The following is a 17,844-nucleotide window of genomic DNA, read 5'->3' on the forward strand; positions in this document are numbered from 1 at the left end:
AACTTTACCTTACATACACCTGTTTTATGATACAGACTTATAGGCTATACACCATAAACTAGTGTATGATATAAAGCGCTGTAAAAACCTTTAAAGGTCAATCTGCTCAAAGCTCCAATTAAATGTACAGGCCTTCTGATACTTTTGATAGAGAGCAAGGTGTTATGGTGTGTGAAGACACGTCTTGTACAGTAATATTATGGAGGGTATTACTGTGACTGCTATCTCACAAACGTGTTAATCAACTGTAGAGTACATAACGTTATACATGGATTATGAAAAAAGTTCAATTATAGGATCGCTTCCTAAACAGTTCACGATTAGCAAAAGTAAATCTATGTAGCTTGTGAAAACTTTCTTTCACACCAAAGACATAACACATAGTGTAGTGGAAAAACTGCAAGTGTATTTTGTATTTTGAGCCTCATAAAATGAAAGGTTGCGCTGGAATTAGTATGAACTATATGACATGTTAGTTAAGCTTCAACGGGTCATCAAACTAAATTATCTCAGTGCTTAAAGGTATCATTTCATTACAGATGAATCTTTAATCAATTATTTCAGAACAAAGCATTTTCACATCAGAATATTTACAGTTTCATTTTTCTATAGTGTTTACAGACATTTCACAGTCAAATAATACTTGTTATTCTTGACTGTTTTTAATAACTATTTATTCATGCAAAATCACTTCAAAATATAGCTGTGCAGAAAACTTCACATCCTTTGCTTCTCTGCGGGTTAACTTTGAAAGAAAATCATATCCATATCATAAAATACATCAATGTTGCAGCTGTAGACACATACTGTATTATTGCACAAACTTGAAATTACATTTTTGTTGCAGATTGTGTTTGATACATATTTCTAAATAAAATGCAATATAAGTTGTGTTTTTATTCAAAATTAAATGTGAAGTGGTTATCATATCTATGAACTTAAAAAAATGTTTTTTCAAAAACATCTTAATGAAATAATTTTTTTGTACATTCCAACTTTGTGTACTACATCATTATATTATATATATTCACAGTCCTGCTTTTACCCGAGCAAATCATCCATCCAGCTATTATCTTTGACAGTGCTTTCTGCTGTTTGCGCAATGCTGTTGTTGTCAGACAATAAGCTGTCCACAAATAAATTCACATCACTAGGCTCAGACACTGCCAGCAGCTGTGGTTCTGATGCAAAGATGTCATCAGCAAAAAGATCTTTCTGAGCTGAAGGAGCGACAGCAGAAGATGTATCTGAAGCAAGTAAATTGTTCAGTGAGTTAGAAGTGGCTGGGGTGGATGGCAGCGCCGTAACCACATCACTGATTCCGAAGATGTCATCGGGAAAGGCAGGTGGTTGGTTTGAGGAAGCATCCGCTCCGTCTTCATGAGGCGCATTAGGTGGCTGAGTGAACAGAACGTTGTTTGAACCGAATATGTCAAAGTCTGCACCATGCTCTCTTGCCTGGTTGTTTGTACCAAAAGGACTTTGGTCCCCATCTTGGTTAATGTGTAATGAAGATGGGACTATAAACTGATCTATCAGGCCAAGCATCATGTCATTCTCAGGTGGTAATGGGTGAGACTCAAGCAGGTTGAAACTATCAGTGGGAGCAGCTTCAGGCAAATCGGTGTCACTCAAAAAAGATAAAAAATTGTCACCAGGGGTATTCACAAAAATCTCCGGATCAAAAAGATTTGAGGAATCTTGAGAAAGTTCAAGGAGAGCTCCAACGGCGAGGTCTCCTCCTACGTCTGATGCATGAAGTGGTTCATTTGGCTTTTGAGCAGATTCATTCGCATTTATCTGAATGGCCAACGGGTCAACAAGGGCTGAACTACTACTGTCCCCAAAAAAATCATCATTATTTGGAGCACTCAAAACTTTATCACCACTTTTCGCAGATATAAACTGGTGGATTGACTCCTCAGACACTAGGCTCACTGATTGCACAGTATTGGGGAGATCTTTAGTTTCAGGATCAGTTACAGAAGGACTACTGCTTTGTAAATTTGATTCTTGATCATCAGTTTGCTCAGGAGCTGTTAGGTACTTTCCTGTTACGCTCGTTGAAGTCTTGAGCAGGCTGGACGGCTCTGTAGATTTGGTTACAGCCTCACTTATGTTACTCTCCAGTGTGTTGGGCTCAGCAGAATGTGACTTTTCCTTTATATGCTCTCCAGCCTCTTGTTCCTGAGTTGGTACTTGAGACACATTGCCCTCCTTTTGAATCTCTTTTGTAACGTCCTTCTTTACCTCCTCTGTCTTCTTGTCATCATCAGGTGTTTTGTCTTTTATTTCATCTTGCGCAGCTGATCTTATGGTGTTCTCAGCCTTCTCTGAGGACGAATGAAAAAGTCTTCCTAAGAGTCCACCACTAGGTTTGACATCTGGTTTCTTGGCATCTTTTGGTTCAATCTTGTTTGTTTTGTCACTTCCACCTGATGTGAAGAGCTTAGACATAGGACTCTTTCCTTTGGACCAGGATCCCAGTTTGACTTTTGTCTTTTCAGTCTGTTTTGGAAAACCCTTCAGAGAATTTGTTCTCGCAACAGGCTTTTTCTGACTACTTGCACTTTCTTGGTCGTTGGCTGACTCAGTGTTTTCAAACTGATTTGTATTCCTCTCAAGACTGGCCTCCTCTCTGGTCATATGTTCAGCAGGACTGTGTAGAGTACCAGGTATTTCTGATTCACACGGGTTGACAGAGTTTTCTGGAATGACTTGGAATATCTCAGATGGCTCTTGGTATTTCACAACTTCTTTAGTTGATTCAAACATCTCAGTGAAACTCTGAGCATCAAGTGTTTTCTCAACCTTTTCTATGACTCCATTCAGAACTGTGATATCAGTCTGTGGGGCCTCTTGACTGCTCTCCACTTTAACATCAGGCCCTTGGTGTGTCAAATCCAGTTGTGTTTCTCCGAGGCATTTATATTCAGGGATATCAAGGTACACCTCACTTTGGCTCTGTTCTTTGCTAAACTCAAGTGACAAATTATCACAGTTATTTTTGTGAATGACATCTTTTATATCCTCAGATTGTGTCACTTTGCTCTGTTCAGTTTGGTCTGAAAGCAGTGTACTGTGATCTTCACCTTTGGCTCCCGTGGTCAGCTGAGAGGACAGGTCATTCTGAGCAGCATCAAAATTCGGAGCAAAGCGAACAGACTTCCTAGCTTTATTTAGATAAGCGTCCGGCCTGTTAGATTTTGGATTGTAGTTTGTTCTTGTGATGGATTCCACATTTTTCTGCTTTGTGACAGTAATACCTGTTTCTAGGGAGGGTGAAGAAAAGTTAAGCGTTGTCGAAGAGATGATGTCTTTGGTTGGATCACTCCTGCCTTTTGTTTTCCCTGATGGCAACTTCTCAGCTGAAGTATAACCTGTTGTCTTAGATCGTTCCTTGATCCCTGAAATGATGGAGCTTGACAATGTCTTCACTTCATCTTTTATTTCTCCACCATTGTAGATCTTTAATTGGTTGTTGTCACTTTTGTGATGCCCTGAAGAAGATGTTTTGCCAATGTCAGCTGTCTTCTTTTTCACATATGTTTGCTGTGCTGATTCAACCCCAAAACTCTTCTTCTCTGGTGGCCAGCTCACTTTCAGTTTGCTCTTTACATCAGCACCAGTGTTATATGCCATCTCTCTTGCAGACGATCTTTTAACAAACACACCATCAGACGTGTTTAAGTTGCTTTTTGTCATTTTGGGAGTTGCCGGAGTATCTGGCTCATTTATTTCTTTATTTTTCTGAATCCAGCGGTCTTTATGTTGCCTGTGCCCAAATCCCTCATCATAATTTCCTGTTCTTTTAAAAAGCTGTTGGTAGTGAGAAGTGCAGTAGAACTCTCCATAAAGAGATGAATAGTTGTGAATGCTGCAAAAAAGTTTTTAAAAAGTATTTTGTAACATAAAACAACTTTCAAAATCAGATATTGATATCATCATATGATTTGTTATTTATTTGTTTGTTATTTAATCAGCTGTAAATTATTTCAATGCATTGGAAATGTGCAATAATCATCTTGTCATTTCTAAATCCTCTCTAAAAAGGTTTTTGCCCAATAATATTAAAATGTTCATTCTAGTAATTTATAGTATTAATAAGGGTGAATATCTTTTTGATTTGAGTCATTTAATCATACTGTGAAGAATATCTCACCTGAGCTTCTTTTTACAGTGTTTACAGCAGAAACAGTTGTTGTGCAGGATAAGTTCATTGGCCAGCATTTTTTCCATTGGATAGACAGGTGTCAAACAGGCGGAACACGTATCCTTGGCAGGTGAGCCGAACTATGATGATAAAACAAATTCAGTTAAAGGTATTTTATAGGAAACATTTCATTTAATTTGGCCTTTCTGTCTTCTTTTTATTTCTCCAAAATTTTGTAATTTTTTTTTATGATTTATGATGGTTTAACATGTTTTAATAATTATTGTCTTTTTGTTTTTTATGAACAGTAAGCTTACGCATGTCAGTTGAAATTTAAGACTTTAAATTCCTGTCTTAAGTACAACATCAATGGTTGTTGATGTCGATATGATAACTTTCAATATTTAATTCTCACTCTAAGTTTCAAAAGAACAATAATTAGGGAACAGAATAAAGAATAGAAGTCACTTTTTACAATCACATCTTTTAAAATTGTTATTTATTTGACAATTTACACAGCAGACCATACAGTATCAACTATATGCTTAGCTTTAATACAAGAACGTAACACTTTATCATGTGGTTACAGTATAAAATCTATAAGACAAATTATTTTTTAATTAAGTCAACATTTTCATGATTTCATAAGATAATTTAATGACTAACAAAAGGTTTTCAAGAAAAGATATTGTAATAAATACACAAATGGAGTAACTGCTTTCCTAAAATTAAAGGACCAGAAAACACACTGCTTGTCTTAATTAGTGCTTTTCCTTTGGTTGGCTAAATGTTACAAACACCGTCCCTTCCTCGTTGGCGTTGCTCAACACTTTGTCTTCAAAAGGGCGAGCAGATCTTCGAATTAATGGGGATGTCATGACTTCGTATCTGGCTGGACTCCCGACTACTTCAAACAGTGCTGATGATTTACTGTCAGACTGTTTGGTGACAAATGTTGAAGTCACAGAAGAAACGAATACATTGCCAAAGCCATCGGCCTCTTCGTATGTTTGACTGACAGTCTTTCTGCCAACTATTCCTGCAGGTTGCTCTGGAACAGTTTTCACTTCGAGCACACTGATCTTGCGTTGTGCAGGGCCAATGTGACCATTATTTGAGGGTTCCGCAGACTCCTGTCCCAGATCACTATTTGCATCATGGCAACTTTGAGAATCACCATTTGTTTTTGGTTTAAATGTTGACATGGGTGACTTTGGTTGTTCGGCAGGCTTTCTGGCCGCTGAGTGAATTGAAATGAATGATGGGGAAGACTGGGAAGAGGACTGTCTGATGAGTGGCTTGCTGTGGACTTGTCTGTGTACTTCTTGTTTAGAAGGACTTGAATCCGAAACTGTTTGCATATTCACGCCCGATGCCTCTTTGATTTGACTTGATTTGACCTTGCTTGAGCCAATGCTTATTTTTCTGATGTTGTGGGCCGGTTGAAAGATTTGCTCAGTTTTCAAAGATTCATCAAATAGTCCTGACAACCCTGCGATGTCAGCCTCAGATTTCAGATTGGAGACGGAGTACAAAGCCTTTTTAATGGTCTCTTCAATGTCAAGAAGTTTTGCTAACGTTTGTTCCTTCAGATTCATTATTTCCTTGCTTGCCTTTTCTAGATCTTCAAACGCAGTCTCAACTGAGGAGATGCTTTCTAGATCGTCATCCTGTGTCTCTACTTCAACTTTCTTTTCCCCTGTTTTAATTTGCTTTGCATTTCCACTTGGTGTAACCATCCAAGTAGGGACAGTCTCATATAGCGTCTTGAAGGAGCTAACGTCTACACTGCTGGTCTCTCCCTCTATCTCTTGCACTTGAGACAGGATTTCTTTAAGTTCCTCTCGTTTCCTCAAATTTTCAAAGATTTCACTGGCCGCTTTCACATTTCCTTTCATGATCTCCTCCTTGTGGACAGAAAGCCTTTGTCGTCTTTCATCATATGTCTCTTTTACTTTCTTTTCTCTTAAAACAACTTTATCCTCGAGTTTGGGTTGCTTTTCATTGACGTAATTTTGCTGTGTATGACATTTCTTGGTGTTTGATGTTTGTTGTGTGTTCTCAGTGTTGTGTTCTTTCTTGGGAGGTGATTGTTGAGCAGTGGTTTTGTCCAGAGTCTCACTTTTCTTTCTTTCAAAGTTCTGTAGAGCAGCCTGCAAGCTCATGTTCATTTCATGTTTACCATCTTCTGCATAATTCTTCATGCACATTTGTATCTCCTCAGCTGCATTAATTTTCTGTATAATATTTCTCTCCAGCTCCATTTCAGTGCTGTTCAACATCATTACTTGGCAGTCTGATTTGCTCCCTATAAGTGTTTTCTTTTTCTTATTATTTTCCTGAGCCTTTGAGTGCATCGGTAGATGTTCAGTTGTTTGATTTGAGTCTCGCAGTGCTTCAATACAGTTTTGGTGTGATGTTTCATTTAAGGTGTCTTTATTGATTTTGCCATGTGATGTGGTTTCCAATCGTTTATTTGGATAGGGCTTAGGAACGTTTTTGCTTTGTGTTGGAGGACTCACTGCTCCTTTTATGTGGTCTGTAATGGGGCAAGGGACTACAGGAGCAGCTAAAAAATTATGTTCCTCTACAACTACTGATTTTGTCCATTGTGGCTTTGGCGGTAAAGCTGGCTTCTGCTCATGCGGTTTCTCACTTGTCTTTTGAGGGAGTGGAGGTGGAGTTACACATACAGAGCTGGATGATCTAGAGTTTCCATTTGTTACAGAGTTGGGTGTTGAATTCTGTCTTGTAATGGATGGTTGTCCTTCACAGGTTACTGAAATTGAAGGAGACAATTTTGTGTCAGATGGAGGTATAGACACCACAACACACTGCTTGTGAACAGTCTTGCTCCTTCCTGAACAAGCCTTCCCTGAATTTCTGTATATCATTGCAGCTTTATAGTCTCCTTTAGATACATTTACACTAGACTTCTCAAGAGATTGGAGAGCCAATTGGACATTACCTCTTACAATATCTTCTTTATCTAGGAGCTTCTGCTCTGTTGCTGCACACTGCAGAGACCTAATAGCTGCCCTCACATCTCCTCTAACTTCTTCTGTCTCATCTTCTGTTGTCTGACCATTATACTCACAGCTTACAAAAGGTGGCAGTGATTCTGGTGCACAATTACTGACTATAACTGCATTTTGTTGACAAGCCTCAAATGAAACATGGCTTTCCTGATCTTTCTCTGCATCACTGACCTTTGGATAAGTCTTGATTTGCTGGCATCTGGAGGAAGACGAACATGCAGATTGCATCACTGTGGAGGAGCTTTCCTCTTGTGCTGTGACATTCAGGTTGTATATTTTCCCAGGGACAATGACTTCACGCTCCACATGCATGCTTTGCTGCTTTGCCATTTCAAGGGACTTTTTAGCTGCTTTCACATCTCCGGATAAAATAATCTCTTTTTGTGCTTGGCTTCCTTCTATGTCAGGACCTGACAAGTTCATCTCATAGATAGTTCCAGGTTTAATGATCTCCCGCTCCACACACATGCTCTGTTGCTTTGCCCGTTCTAATGACTGCATTGTTGCCTTGATGTCCCCAGCCACAATTTCCTCTTTTTCCATCATGACAGGTTGCATCACTGCAAGTTGTTGCTTTGCTGATAAGATGTCCCCAGGGATTATTTCTTCCTTTGGAGGGCAGTTTTCAACACCGAGAGAGCACTCAGACGAAAAAACTTTTTTTGTGTTCTTTACATCGCCTGGCAAAACATCAGAAATGGTTCGCTCTACCTGCTCTTTTTGCTGACAGAGACTTCTCTTTGCTTCCCTCACATCCCCCTGAACTATTTCAATGTGCTCCTCAGCCAGAAAGCTGTGATCAACTTCATCTTGTGTTGCCTCAGTATGAAGACTTTTCAGATAGTGCAGGTCTCCTTTCTCAATGCAACTTTTGTACAGATTCACATTTCCCTTTTCATTTTCATCCACTCTACACGATGCTGCAGTCCTCTGACTATTGGCAGTAGCTAATAGATTTCCAATTGTAGACTTTACGTCTCCCTTCTCAATAAAGTGACTCTCGGATTTGGTTTCAGAATTGCTGATGAGTGAATAAACTGACATCTCTGCTTGGCCCCCTGCAGTCTCTTGCATTATGATTCCTTTTTTCAAATGCTGATCTTGGGCAAGCATTTCATCGATCATCAGGACAATGTTTAGTATTCTTTGATCCCTCTCGAGGTTGCTAGTTGTGGCTGACTGGTAGACTGGAAGTTCTACTATTGTGGTATTCACTTTACCCTTCTCCACTTCTCTAAGAAGACTAACTTGGGGCTTTAGGGTTGGTTTGAGTAGGAGTTGTGACATGATGTTCCTGATGTTACCTCCAACAATCTCTTCTTTCTGGATTTGCACACCTTCATTGCTTTCAAGTAGATATTTTGCCATGATAACGTTTCTACTTTCATTTGCTTCTATTATGATGCCACTTGAGTGAACAAAAGTCATTTGGTACAGATCGGACAGGGTGTCAGCAACACTGTTGGCAGTGATTTTGTCCAGTGGAGTGGTCTCGAAGAGCCAGGTAGTGCACTTCACATCAGATTTAGGTATCTCCTCCTCAGCACCATGCACTGAGGTATCCTCAGGCTCCTTGATCTTGTCCAGTGGCTGTGATTCAAACAGCCAAGTGCAGCGTTTCACATCTCCTTTCTGGCTGTCTTCTCTGTGTACAGTTTGTACTGGACCTTGCTCCTGAGGTTCCCCTTTCAGACTGTCAATGGTTTGATTCTCAAAGAGCCAGGTGGAGGTCCTGACATCACCATGCTGGACATCAGTGACACTGACCATTCGCATGAACTTATCGCATGACTGCCCAGATTCAAATATTTGTTTACTGAGCTGCACATTACTGCTTCCCAAGTCCTCAATGACCCTGACAGAGGGCTCATCTCGGCTGGTAAGGGAGTCCAAAGGTTGTGTCTCAAACTTCCATCTGGCTGATTTGACATCTCCTTTCTTGACATCTTCTTGGGTAACAGCTCGGATCACGTAAACTTCCTTCTCTGCCTTGATGGTGTCAAGGGGTTTTGTCTCAAACATCCACCTTGCTCCTCTTACATCACCAGTCATTACCTCCTCTTTTTTGACAGTTGTAACTTCATGAAACTGGCCCTCTTTGTCTCTGATTGCATACAATGGCAGGGACTCAAACATCAGGGTGCTCGACTTTACGTCAACATTGATCACAGGCTGTTCCACAGAGTCTGACATCTGTTCAAGGGGTTGGTCGTGGATTTTGTCCAGTGAGGAGGTTTCAAATATAAACTTTTTGTTTTGTACATCACCACCCTCACTGACTCTCTCAATGCTTGCATCCTCATTGTCCTTATTCATCTGGTTCATTGGACAGTTTTCAAACATCCAAGTAAATTTGTGTACAGAACCTTTTTCAAGTTGTTCGTCTTGGTTCTGTTCATCAGATGTGGTCACCATTTCTGATCCTATTTCATTAATGGACTGGGATTCGAACAGTTCTTTGACTCGCGAGACATCTCCAGACTGAAAGTTGACTTGGCTGACACATCTCACATTGTGTTCAGTATTTGCATCCTTTCTTATACTATCCAAGGTTTCTGTTTCAAAAACATGTTTGACTGTTTGAACACCAACCTCTGATTTGACAGAATCCTTTATGGTGTTGCATAACTTCAAGTTGTACTCTTCACCATCTTTGATGCTGTCCAGAGGCTGTGAGTCAAAAAGCCATGTAATGGATTTGACATTGATGTTGTCAATAGCTTCTTTATCATTTACTTTTTCTGATTTGTCATACAAAATGTCCATTGGTTGTGTCTCAAATAACCATTTACAGTTCTTGACATCACCTTTACGATGTTCCTCTTCTACAGAAGCATCCTTCTCTGTCTGGTTGAACTTTGAATGGATCCCATCTATTGTTTGGGTTTCAAAAAGCCACTTTGCCATATTGACATCTCCCTTCGTACCCTCCTCTCTGGTGATGCCTTTGATTACCTCAACATTTCCTTTTCCCTCTGCAAGCTCGTCTAAAAGCTTGGTCTCAAACATCCACTTATAGTTTTGGACCTTCCCTTTGATGAATTCTTCTCGGCTGACTGTTGTGACTGTATGGAGGTTTCCAGAGCTGTCCTTTATTGCATATAAAGGAGTTGTGTCAAACATTGCTTTGTTACCTTTTACGTTTCCTGCTGCAATAGCTTTTTCCTCCTCAATTATCTCTTCATCAGAATGAGAAATTTTGCTCAAAGGAATTGTTTCAAAAAGATTTTTGAATCCCTTAACATCGCCCTTTTCAATCTCTTGTTCCTTAGATGAGGTGTTCTTTTGAATACTACAGCTCTCAAACATTTGTTTTTTGCCTTTTACTTCACCTTGTTCGTCAGCGGAAAGGGTAACTTTCTTCAAACGCCCAACTTCATAGCTATCATTAAGGGTCTCCATGGGTTGAGATTCAAACAGCCACAGAGAAGTCTTGACATCTCCCGCAATAATTTCTTCCTTTTCCAAAGGATTTTCTGCAGAGTCTCCTTTCAGTGCTGCCAAGGGTTGCATCTCAAAGAGCTTCCTCTTGTTAACGACATCGGCCTCTCCTGCGCTTTCAGCCACCGTTCCTTCAAACTTGTTCATTCCCACGACTTCTTGAATTGTGTCGAATGGCTGAGTTTCAAACATCCACCTCTTTTGGTCAACTCCTCCTCTGTTCCCCTCTTCAAGAGATATACCCCGAATTATTTTCACCCCATTAGTTCCCTTATTAATCAGGTCCAAAGGCTTGGTTTCAAAAAGCCAACGGGCAGTGCTGATGTTGCTGCTGATGATCTCCTCCCTGCAGATAGATTTAATCTCATGGATATTGCCACTGTTGTCTTTGATGGCACAGCAAGGTTCTGCCTGGAAGAGTTTTACAGTCTTCTGGACGTCTCCTTTCTGCTCCTGAAGCTCAGATCTCAGTTTGAGGAAGCTATGGTCTTCTATGGAGTTGCATCGTCCCAAGTCACTCAATGGTTTAGATTCAAAAAGCAGCCGCGCCCCTGTCACATCTCCTGGCTGGATGGGTTCTTTCAGCACTGCTTCGACCAGTTCACCTTCTTCTCTTTTTGATTTATTTAGAGAATCTAAGGGCTGGGACTCAAACAGCCATGTTGATGTTCTCACGTCACCTCTGACAGAAGTCTGTCTTTTTGCAGACATTTGTTGGGTACTGTCAATGTGCTCAAACATGGAGGAGGTACCTCTGACATTTCCAGCTTTAAACTCCTCATCATCCAGCAGCTTCTTGGTTGCATGAGGATCCCCAATATTGTCCAGAGTCCAGTTCTCAAAGATCCACCTCATGGACTGCACTTCACACTGATAAGCTGCGTCTGCTGCCTGAGTGTTTTCTGGCTGCACTGCCTTCATTATCTCATCGTCCACTACGTCATCGAGACTTGCCCTTAGGTCTGGGTGGATGTGTTTAAAGAGCCTCTTTAGCTCACTCTTTTGCCGTTGCTGGTAGATCGTGGAAAAGGTTTCTTTGGGTGGAGGCAGAGGGAGGTTACTTAATGCTGAAGGCCCTTCATAGTCAAGGAGTCTAGGTGGTATGGGAGGAGGTGGGGGGAGAGGCAGGTTGTCTTCATCATGAGATGATTGTGAAACTGTGATTTTCCTGGCTGCTTCAGCCATCTTTAAATGAAAGACAGATGGGAGTAAAATTGTCAGGTTTCCGTAATCAAAAAGAGTATTAGTTAAAGTGCCTGCAATTATTAGAATGACATGCATTTTAGCAAGTGAAGGCATACTTTACCTTTTGTCTATGCTCGCTTGATGTTTTTCACAGCAAACCATCCTCTGTCACACCAGGGTTAACAAAACACTTCATAGCTGTTAGTAAGCAGACATCACACAGACACCTAGTCTATAATGTAAGTGCACTAAGTTACATTAACACTAAATGTCTGCTTTTGGAAGCATAACAATGCATTACACCAGCAATTAAATCCTCCATTATGTTTACCAGCTGGTTGCTAATTTTGTGTTTTTAAGAGCTTTCTTTCTGGAATCGGCTGCCTCCTGCGGCCAAAAACAACACTGATGAGAGCAATGCGACTGGACCAAAATAGTAAAGTTGTGTCCATGAAACCAAATGATGCAGCAACGCTCCATAGATCTGAGGGGAACTTTATAGTTGGGTGATGGCTATTTGTGGGTTTGTCCCCATGAGCAGCAACTTTATTATTAATATGAAACATTGATTATAGCAGCTTTAAGAGTGTTCATATTCTGTGAATTTAAAAAGGCATTCGATATAAGCACCCTCAGTACTTAAACATAATAGCTGTTTTATTTGAAATCCAGTGTGGTGGAGTGTCAAAACAATAGAAAAGATATCACTGTCTAAATATGGTACTTAAAGACTACAATGTACGACGAAAAATCTGACAAAAAAAGATTGTTACACGGTCATTAATTTAGATTTAATGTTCACATTTATTGGTGGAGCCCGTTGAGATTCTGGTTTTAGGAGAAATTTAAAAAACATATATATACTAATGGTGGTCTGCTTTAGCCGTTAACAAAGGCGAGTCAAACCTGAAATATGTTACTAGAAGTCTACTTAACATGAAACAGTTAAATTGTTCTGAAGGTATTTTATCTAACTGTAAATGTCATTATATGAACTGATGCGTTGCTTCTTGAGTTCTTGAATGAATTGAATCAAAGGTTAACTGCATTTTGGTCATATAAAAGCAAAATAAGAGTCAGTTACACAGCACACGTACTAACAGCACCCACACACTGTCGTAGAGAATGCTAAGTGAACTATATAGTACCTTGCTGTTTTTAGCTGTCGTTCCTGGAGTACCGACAAGTTCCTGTTGAAGAGCAGAAAAATAAAGTTTGATTTAGATCAGTTCGGATCTAAACATAATTTTCTGTAAAAGCTGTCTCTGTGCTTCACATGTGCTCTCATTGAGGCAGAGCATTGTGGTCATTCCCTATTGAAGCCCTTGACCTCCATGGTGGGGAGGAATGAGAGGCATTTCAGGAACTCACTGGCTGTGCTGAGCCTCCTGTGGAGTCGATAGCTGCTGCTCTTGACAGATAGAGAGCTGATCTGTCTCTCACTGAGGAGGAAGTAGATATCCTGTCTCTGCCTTGTCTTGTTGGCGTGCCCCCCTTATTCAGTGATGGACTATATTTATCATCTGCAATAGAAAAAACAAAATAAATCCAATATATCTACCTAGAATAGTAATATCATTTGCTCAATGAGATAACAATAACTGAAGTAAAATAACCTTTGGATGGTATCTCTTTTGCTAGTTTAGATGTGTTGACACGTGGGACTCAGATGTATCCCAGAATAAGTGTGGAGTGTGTCTAGTGCCAGCAACCAGTTTAATGATAACACTGTGTGTGTATATTTATAGTGATGTAGGAATCTTTCTTATCACTGTTGCAGCTCCCTGTTAACTTGTGGAAACTATTCCACCTGCAAAAAGGCCTACAGTATATGGCATCCTAACAGTGAATTTGAGTAGCTTGGTGGACTTTTTATTCATGATCCATTGTGCTCAAGAAAAACATTGTAACAAACAAGTGCGTTTACGAAGGCTTTGATCCCAGTAGCTGACATGACAAATAGGCCCACACAGCCTGCCTGCTGCCGGGGACCATCAACACACTGCATGCCATGGACTGATCATGACGCCCAAGAAAAAGAAAAAAAACAGCAACTGCTCACTCAGCTGGAGTGACACAGATTGTTTGCACATTGTTTGAGTGAACTCTCTGCCATCAAACCATCAACATCTGACCAAAGGAATGTGCCTGCCTGACCCTGTGAAAAACATGGAAATTAAACTCAGCTTGGTGTGTTGGTTCACCTGGTTGTTTTACTCTGCAATAATACAGATTGCAAATGTCCTCAGTTAATGTAAAGAATATGGTATATGTCAGAAAGTATTTCAATAACAACAGCACTGCGAACAATATGACCAGAGGTCGGCCCAGAGTGCTGCATAGGTCATCCGGCTGTAACTAATGGCCAGATTTGAACACACCTCCCCTTTTCACACACTAAGCCCTCGCAGGACAAAAGGATGGACCAACAAGCTGGCGCCTCTCACGAGTCTGGACTTAAACTATTTTCATAGATGGGTGAGCAGACAGAATGAGTGCCATGCGTGTCCTGTTGAAGTCCTCACCCACTCAACTGAGAGGTCAACTTCATCTCTTATCATCACCCACACCCACTGGTATCAATATCTGGTGAAATATTGATGTGTAAAATCCACCTGCTACTAATTAAAAAGTGACTCAAAGCTTCATTGATGTGTGAAACCTTTCTCGGTGATTCCCACACTGACATCTCTTTGATCAGGGCTCATTCTCCAGGAATGAAGAGGATCTATTAGCGGCACAGTAATGTGGGGGCGTTTTGGGCCGCTGGCAGCTGTACAAATGGTGGTGAAATGCAGTTGCTATTTGTTCTTCACTACCACTACCTTCACCACCGTCAGCTGTTGGCGATTGTAGCCACATTCACAGACTGTAATGATACAGGAGGGCCCCAAGCAGCACATCACACCCATGTGTGTTACACCAGTCAATACAAGTTATATTGATGTATTGCTTTTATGGCAGATATGCTGCTTCTCATTTCATAGTTCATCATGACTCTTTTGATGATATAAAAAAGGAAGCTAATGATTTATCCTGTTGTCTGTCCCATTCCAGATATTTCTAAGGATGAAGGGCTGGAAATATATATCCACTTAAGACTGAATGAAGATGCCAGCAATGTAGACAACACTTCAATTTGTGACCTTGTTTAGCTCTGATATAACTGATAAAGAAAGAGCAAAATGGAAAACATTCAGATTATCAAATTTTTTTTTGTTGTTGTTTTTTTAAATCAAATTCGGTAATTTCATAATTAATTCTAAGCTTTAACCCTTTTTAATTAATGTTGAAAAAGTATTTTGTTTTATCAGTGACTTATCGTCAACACACCGGCACAATATTAAACTTTAGCTTAATATTTTTAACATTGTTATACTGAAATAAACGCAAAGAGCATCCACTACACTCCACGTTCATTTACTTATCTTACAGATCAATAACATCAAAGAGAATCACGAAACAAAATAGATTTAAGTAGCTTTCTCAGTCATTATTATACAGTATATGTTTTAAATTCACCTCAGTTTCCTCAATTTCAATCAAGTTAATACTCACTAAAATACCATCCAGCGTTGTTCACTTCCCTGTGTATCTCCGCTGTGCTGGATAACTGTCTCTTAAGGCCACTGTGATGTGTGATACAGCCACTCTCCTCTCTACTTCTCGCTTCACTGTGACTGAACACTTTCTAGTCCTGTGGCCTCGGTGACAGCTGATTTTTATCAGAGACCGCTGCCCCAGTGGAAGACTTTGGCTATTTTGGGAGGGAGTGCTGGCGGCTGCTGCTACTCAGCTGAGTCAATCACCTCTCTTAGTCACTGAGGGACTGGGGCACCCCTCCACCTCCCATTCCCATAGCTACATTGTCATCCACTATAACAGGCACTGGGTGGGACCTGCAGAATGTGTGTCAGGGGGTGTTTGGGTAAAAAAACCACACTGAAAGTCCTATTTTGGTGAAGTGCTACACTGATAAGACAGCTGAGGACACTTCTGCATATTAATATTGTCACATATATATTACTAGATTATGCTGGCAGACTATAGCAGAATTGTATCGTGGTTGAAATGTAACTTGTACCTGAAGTTTTAACTCTTGTCCCTCACTAGGGAGATTTTTAGTTTTTAAATATTTTATATTTCGATCACTTTGGACGTGTTAATGATTCTGGCATACATTTTGGCAAGGGTGTGTTTTTTGTTTTAATTTTGGAAGTTGAACCTCAGCTCCTATAATAAGTCTATAGGCAACTGTGTTGCCAAAATACAGACGTCAGACCCTTTTTAAGGATAATAATGTTCCATATTGAAACCCATTAAAACCCCCAAATTTGACCCCACGAACATTACATCAAGCCTTATATTACTTTTATTATGTACTTTTTTACAATTTCTTTACCAGATTGAGTCATTTTGTCATGTTTGTCCTATGGGGGCAAATACATTCTATTGTTATAATTTCCTTAAAAACACCAATATTAGAATAAAAAAATGTTTTATGGCAGTTGTTCGACACAGACAGTTTTGTCCTTAAAAGTGAGGCACAAGAGTTAAAATATTTTCAACTGTGTTTAGGAAAGTACATGATTTCAGTAATCCTCAGAAATTCTACAAGAAACACCGTAGATCTCCTGTCACATTCCTCTCTGTGTCTTATTCACGGCAGACACAGCTCATCGTCAAAGCGTCAACTACCATACGCCGGCCGATATCAGTTCCAGGACACAGAGAGGCATTGCTCAGAGGGCCAGGGTCTGCGTCATGGTCAGAGCCATCTGCAACAGCCTCACTCTATCTTAAGCATGTAAGCCAAACGCATAGTTATGTATTTACACCGCTACATCCTTGTCTTTATTTAGCTGTTTTCCTGCTACTCCCAGGGCCAAAGAAAAATAGAGGTCAGTGTTTACCTAACTCTGTTAGGATGTACATGGGGACACTTTAAATACACAAGGCATTGAACCTGACTTTTTTACTCTGGTAACTTTATCTAGATTCATTTAATATTCTTGATGTGTGGGGACGCTCATACGCTGTTTTTGATAAATGTCTCAGCCCACATATTTCAAAGAATCAGCAGGAACACCAGCGTTGACTTGCTAAAAGATGAGTGACGGTAGTCTTAATTTTCTAAAGGTTAGTTGTCCTATAAAGTGAGGACAAACTGTGGCACCAGAATACAACAGTGATCTTATGCCTTTGAGGGGACCCTAGAACCGACCCCATCTGCCCTATTAGATATCAATGACTAGAAACATGAAATACAGCAGCACTGCTCACCGTGTGAGTATCTGGAAGCTCTGGCAGAAGATTCTGGGAGTCCATTCATGGCTTTTCCTCCTTCCACCTGGGCAGCTCTCTGTGGATAAATAACATATAGTAAGGTTTGGTAATGTGGCCTGATACAATTTGAACCAATGGGAGCTTGGGAAATGGGAAATAACTTTTATTTGCTTTCTTTCTGAGAGTTAGATGAGAAGTTCAATACCACTGTCTCTGTCCGTTAAATGTCAAAAGTTATTTGAATTCTGCCTGTCGGCACCAAGCGTGCCTGAAAAGTGAAGCCAATGCTGAAGTGCCTTAAACTTCATTCTTGCTTATGGCCAGCAGGGGGCGACTGCACTTGTTGCAAGTCCAATTGTCTAGAAGTCTATGAGAAAATGACTCTACAGCTCACTTGATTTATTACCTAAGTAAACATTGTACTAATACATTTATGGTCGCACTCGCTAGTTTCAAGTCTTCTTCAATACAGCATGATGTTCATTTTGTAAATTAGGTCCAACTTTGGGTAAAATAGACAATAAAGCAGCGTACCTTGTGATTGACAGGTTACTGCCTCACAAAAACACAGATAGTTGTTATTTATTTATTTTTGCAATGAGATATAACATAATAATCGGTGAACTTTAAAGGTGCTGGTAGGTGAATTTTGTTACCTTTGGACAGAGTCAAGCTAGCTAAGCTGCTGTCATCCTTTAAAACATGTGCGATGCCAGAGTGGCTACAGCTTCCATAAGAGCA

At 40.1% G+C, this 17,844-nt stretch overlaps 2 protein-coding genes across 3 annotated transcripts; both read right to left on the reverse strand.

The window, feature by feature from the left end:
• Positions 1-575: 575 nt before the first annotated feature.
• Positions 576-4,511, reverse strand: LOC115022512 (uncharacterized). Its single transcript, XM_029453512.1, has 2 exons — positions 4,163-4,511; positions 576-3,877 (listed from the first exon to the last, which is right to left on the reverse strand). The coding sequence occupies exons 1-2, from the start codon at positions 4,237-4,239 to the stop codon at positions 1,042-1,044; spliced, it is 2,913 nt and encodes a 970-aa protein (XP_029309372.1). The 5' UTR covers positions 4,240-4,511; the 3' UTR covers positions 576-1,041.
• Positions 4,512-4,635: 124 nt separating this feature from the next.
• On the reverse strand, positions 4,636-15,497 carry xirp1 (xin actin binding repeat containing 1). 2 transcript variants are annotated; one of them, XM_029453510.1, is made up of 4 exons: positions 15,376-15,497; positions 13,189-13,340; positions 12,966-13,007; positions 4,636-11,817 (listed from the first exon to the last, which is right to left on the reverse strand). In XM_029453510.1, exon 4 carries the CDS (start codon positions 11,815-11,817, stop codon positions 4,915-4,917), a length of 6,903 nt encoding a protein of 2,300 aa, XP_029309370.1. In that variant the 5' UTR covers positions 12,966-13,007; positions 13,189-13,340; positions 15,376-15,497; the 3' UTR covers positions 4,636-4,914. The 2 variants fall into 2 exon arrangements, with proteins under 2 accessions (XP_029309370.1, XP_029309371.1); XM_029453511.1 differs by lacking the exon at positions 15,376-15,497 and having other exon boundaries at positions 6,796-6,932; positions 7,363-11,817; positions 13,189-15,350.
• Positions 15,498-17,844: the final 2,347 nt, after the last annotated feature.

The sequence above is a fragment of the Cottoperca gobio genome, chromosome 17 (genome assembly GCF_900634415.1).
Source record: "Cottoperca gobio chromosome 17, fCotGob3.1, whole genome shotgun sequence".
Lineage (NCBI taxonomy): Eukaryota > Metazoa > Chordata > Actinopteri > Perciformes > Bovichtidae > Cottoperca > Cottoperca gobio.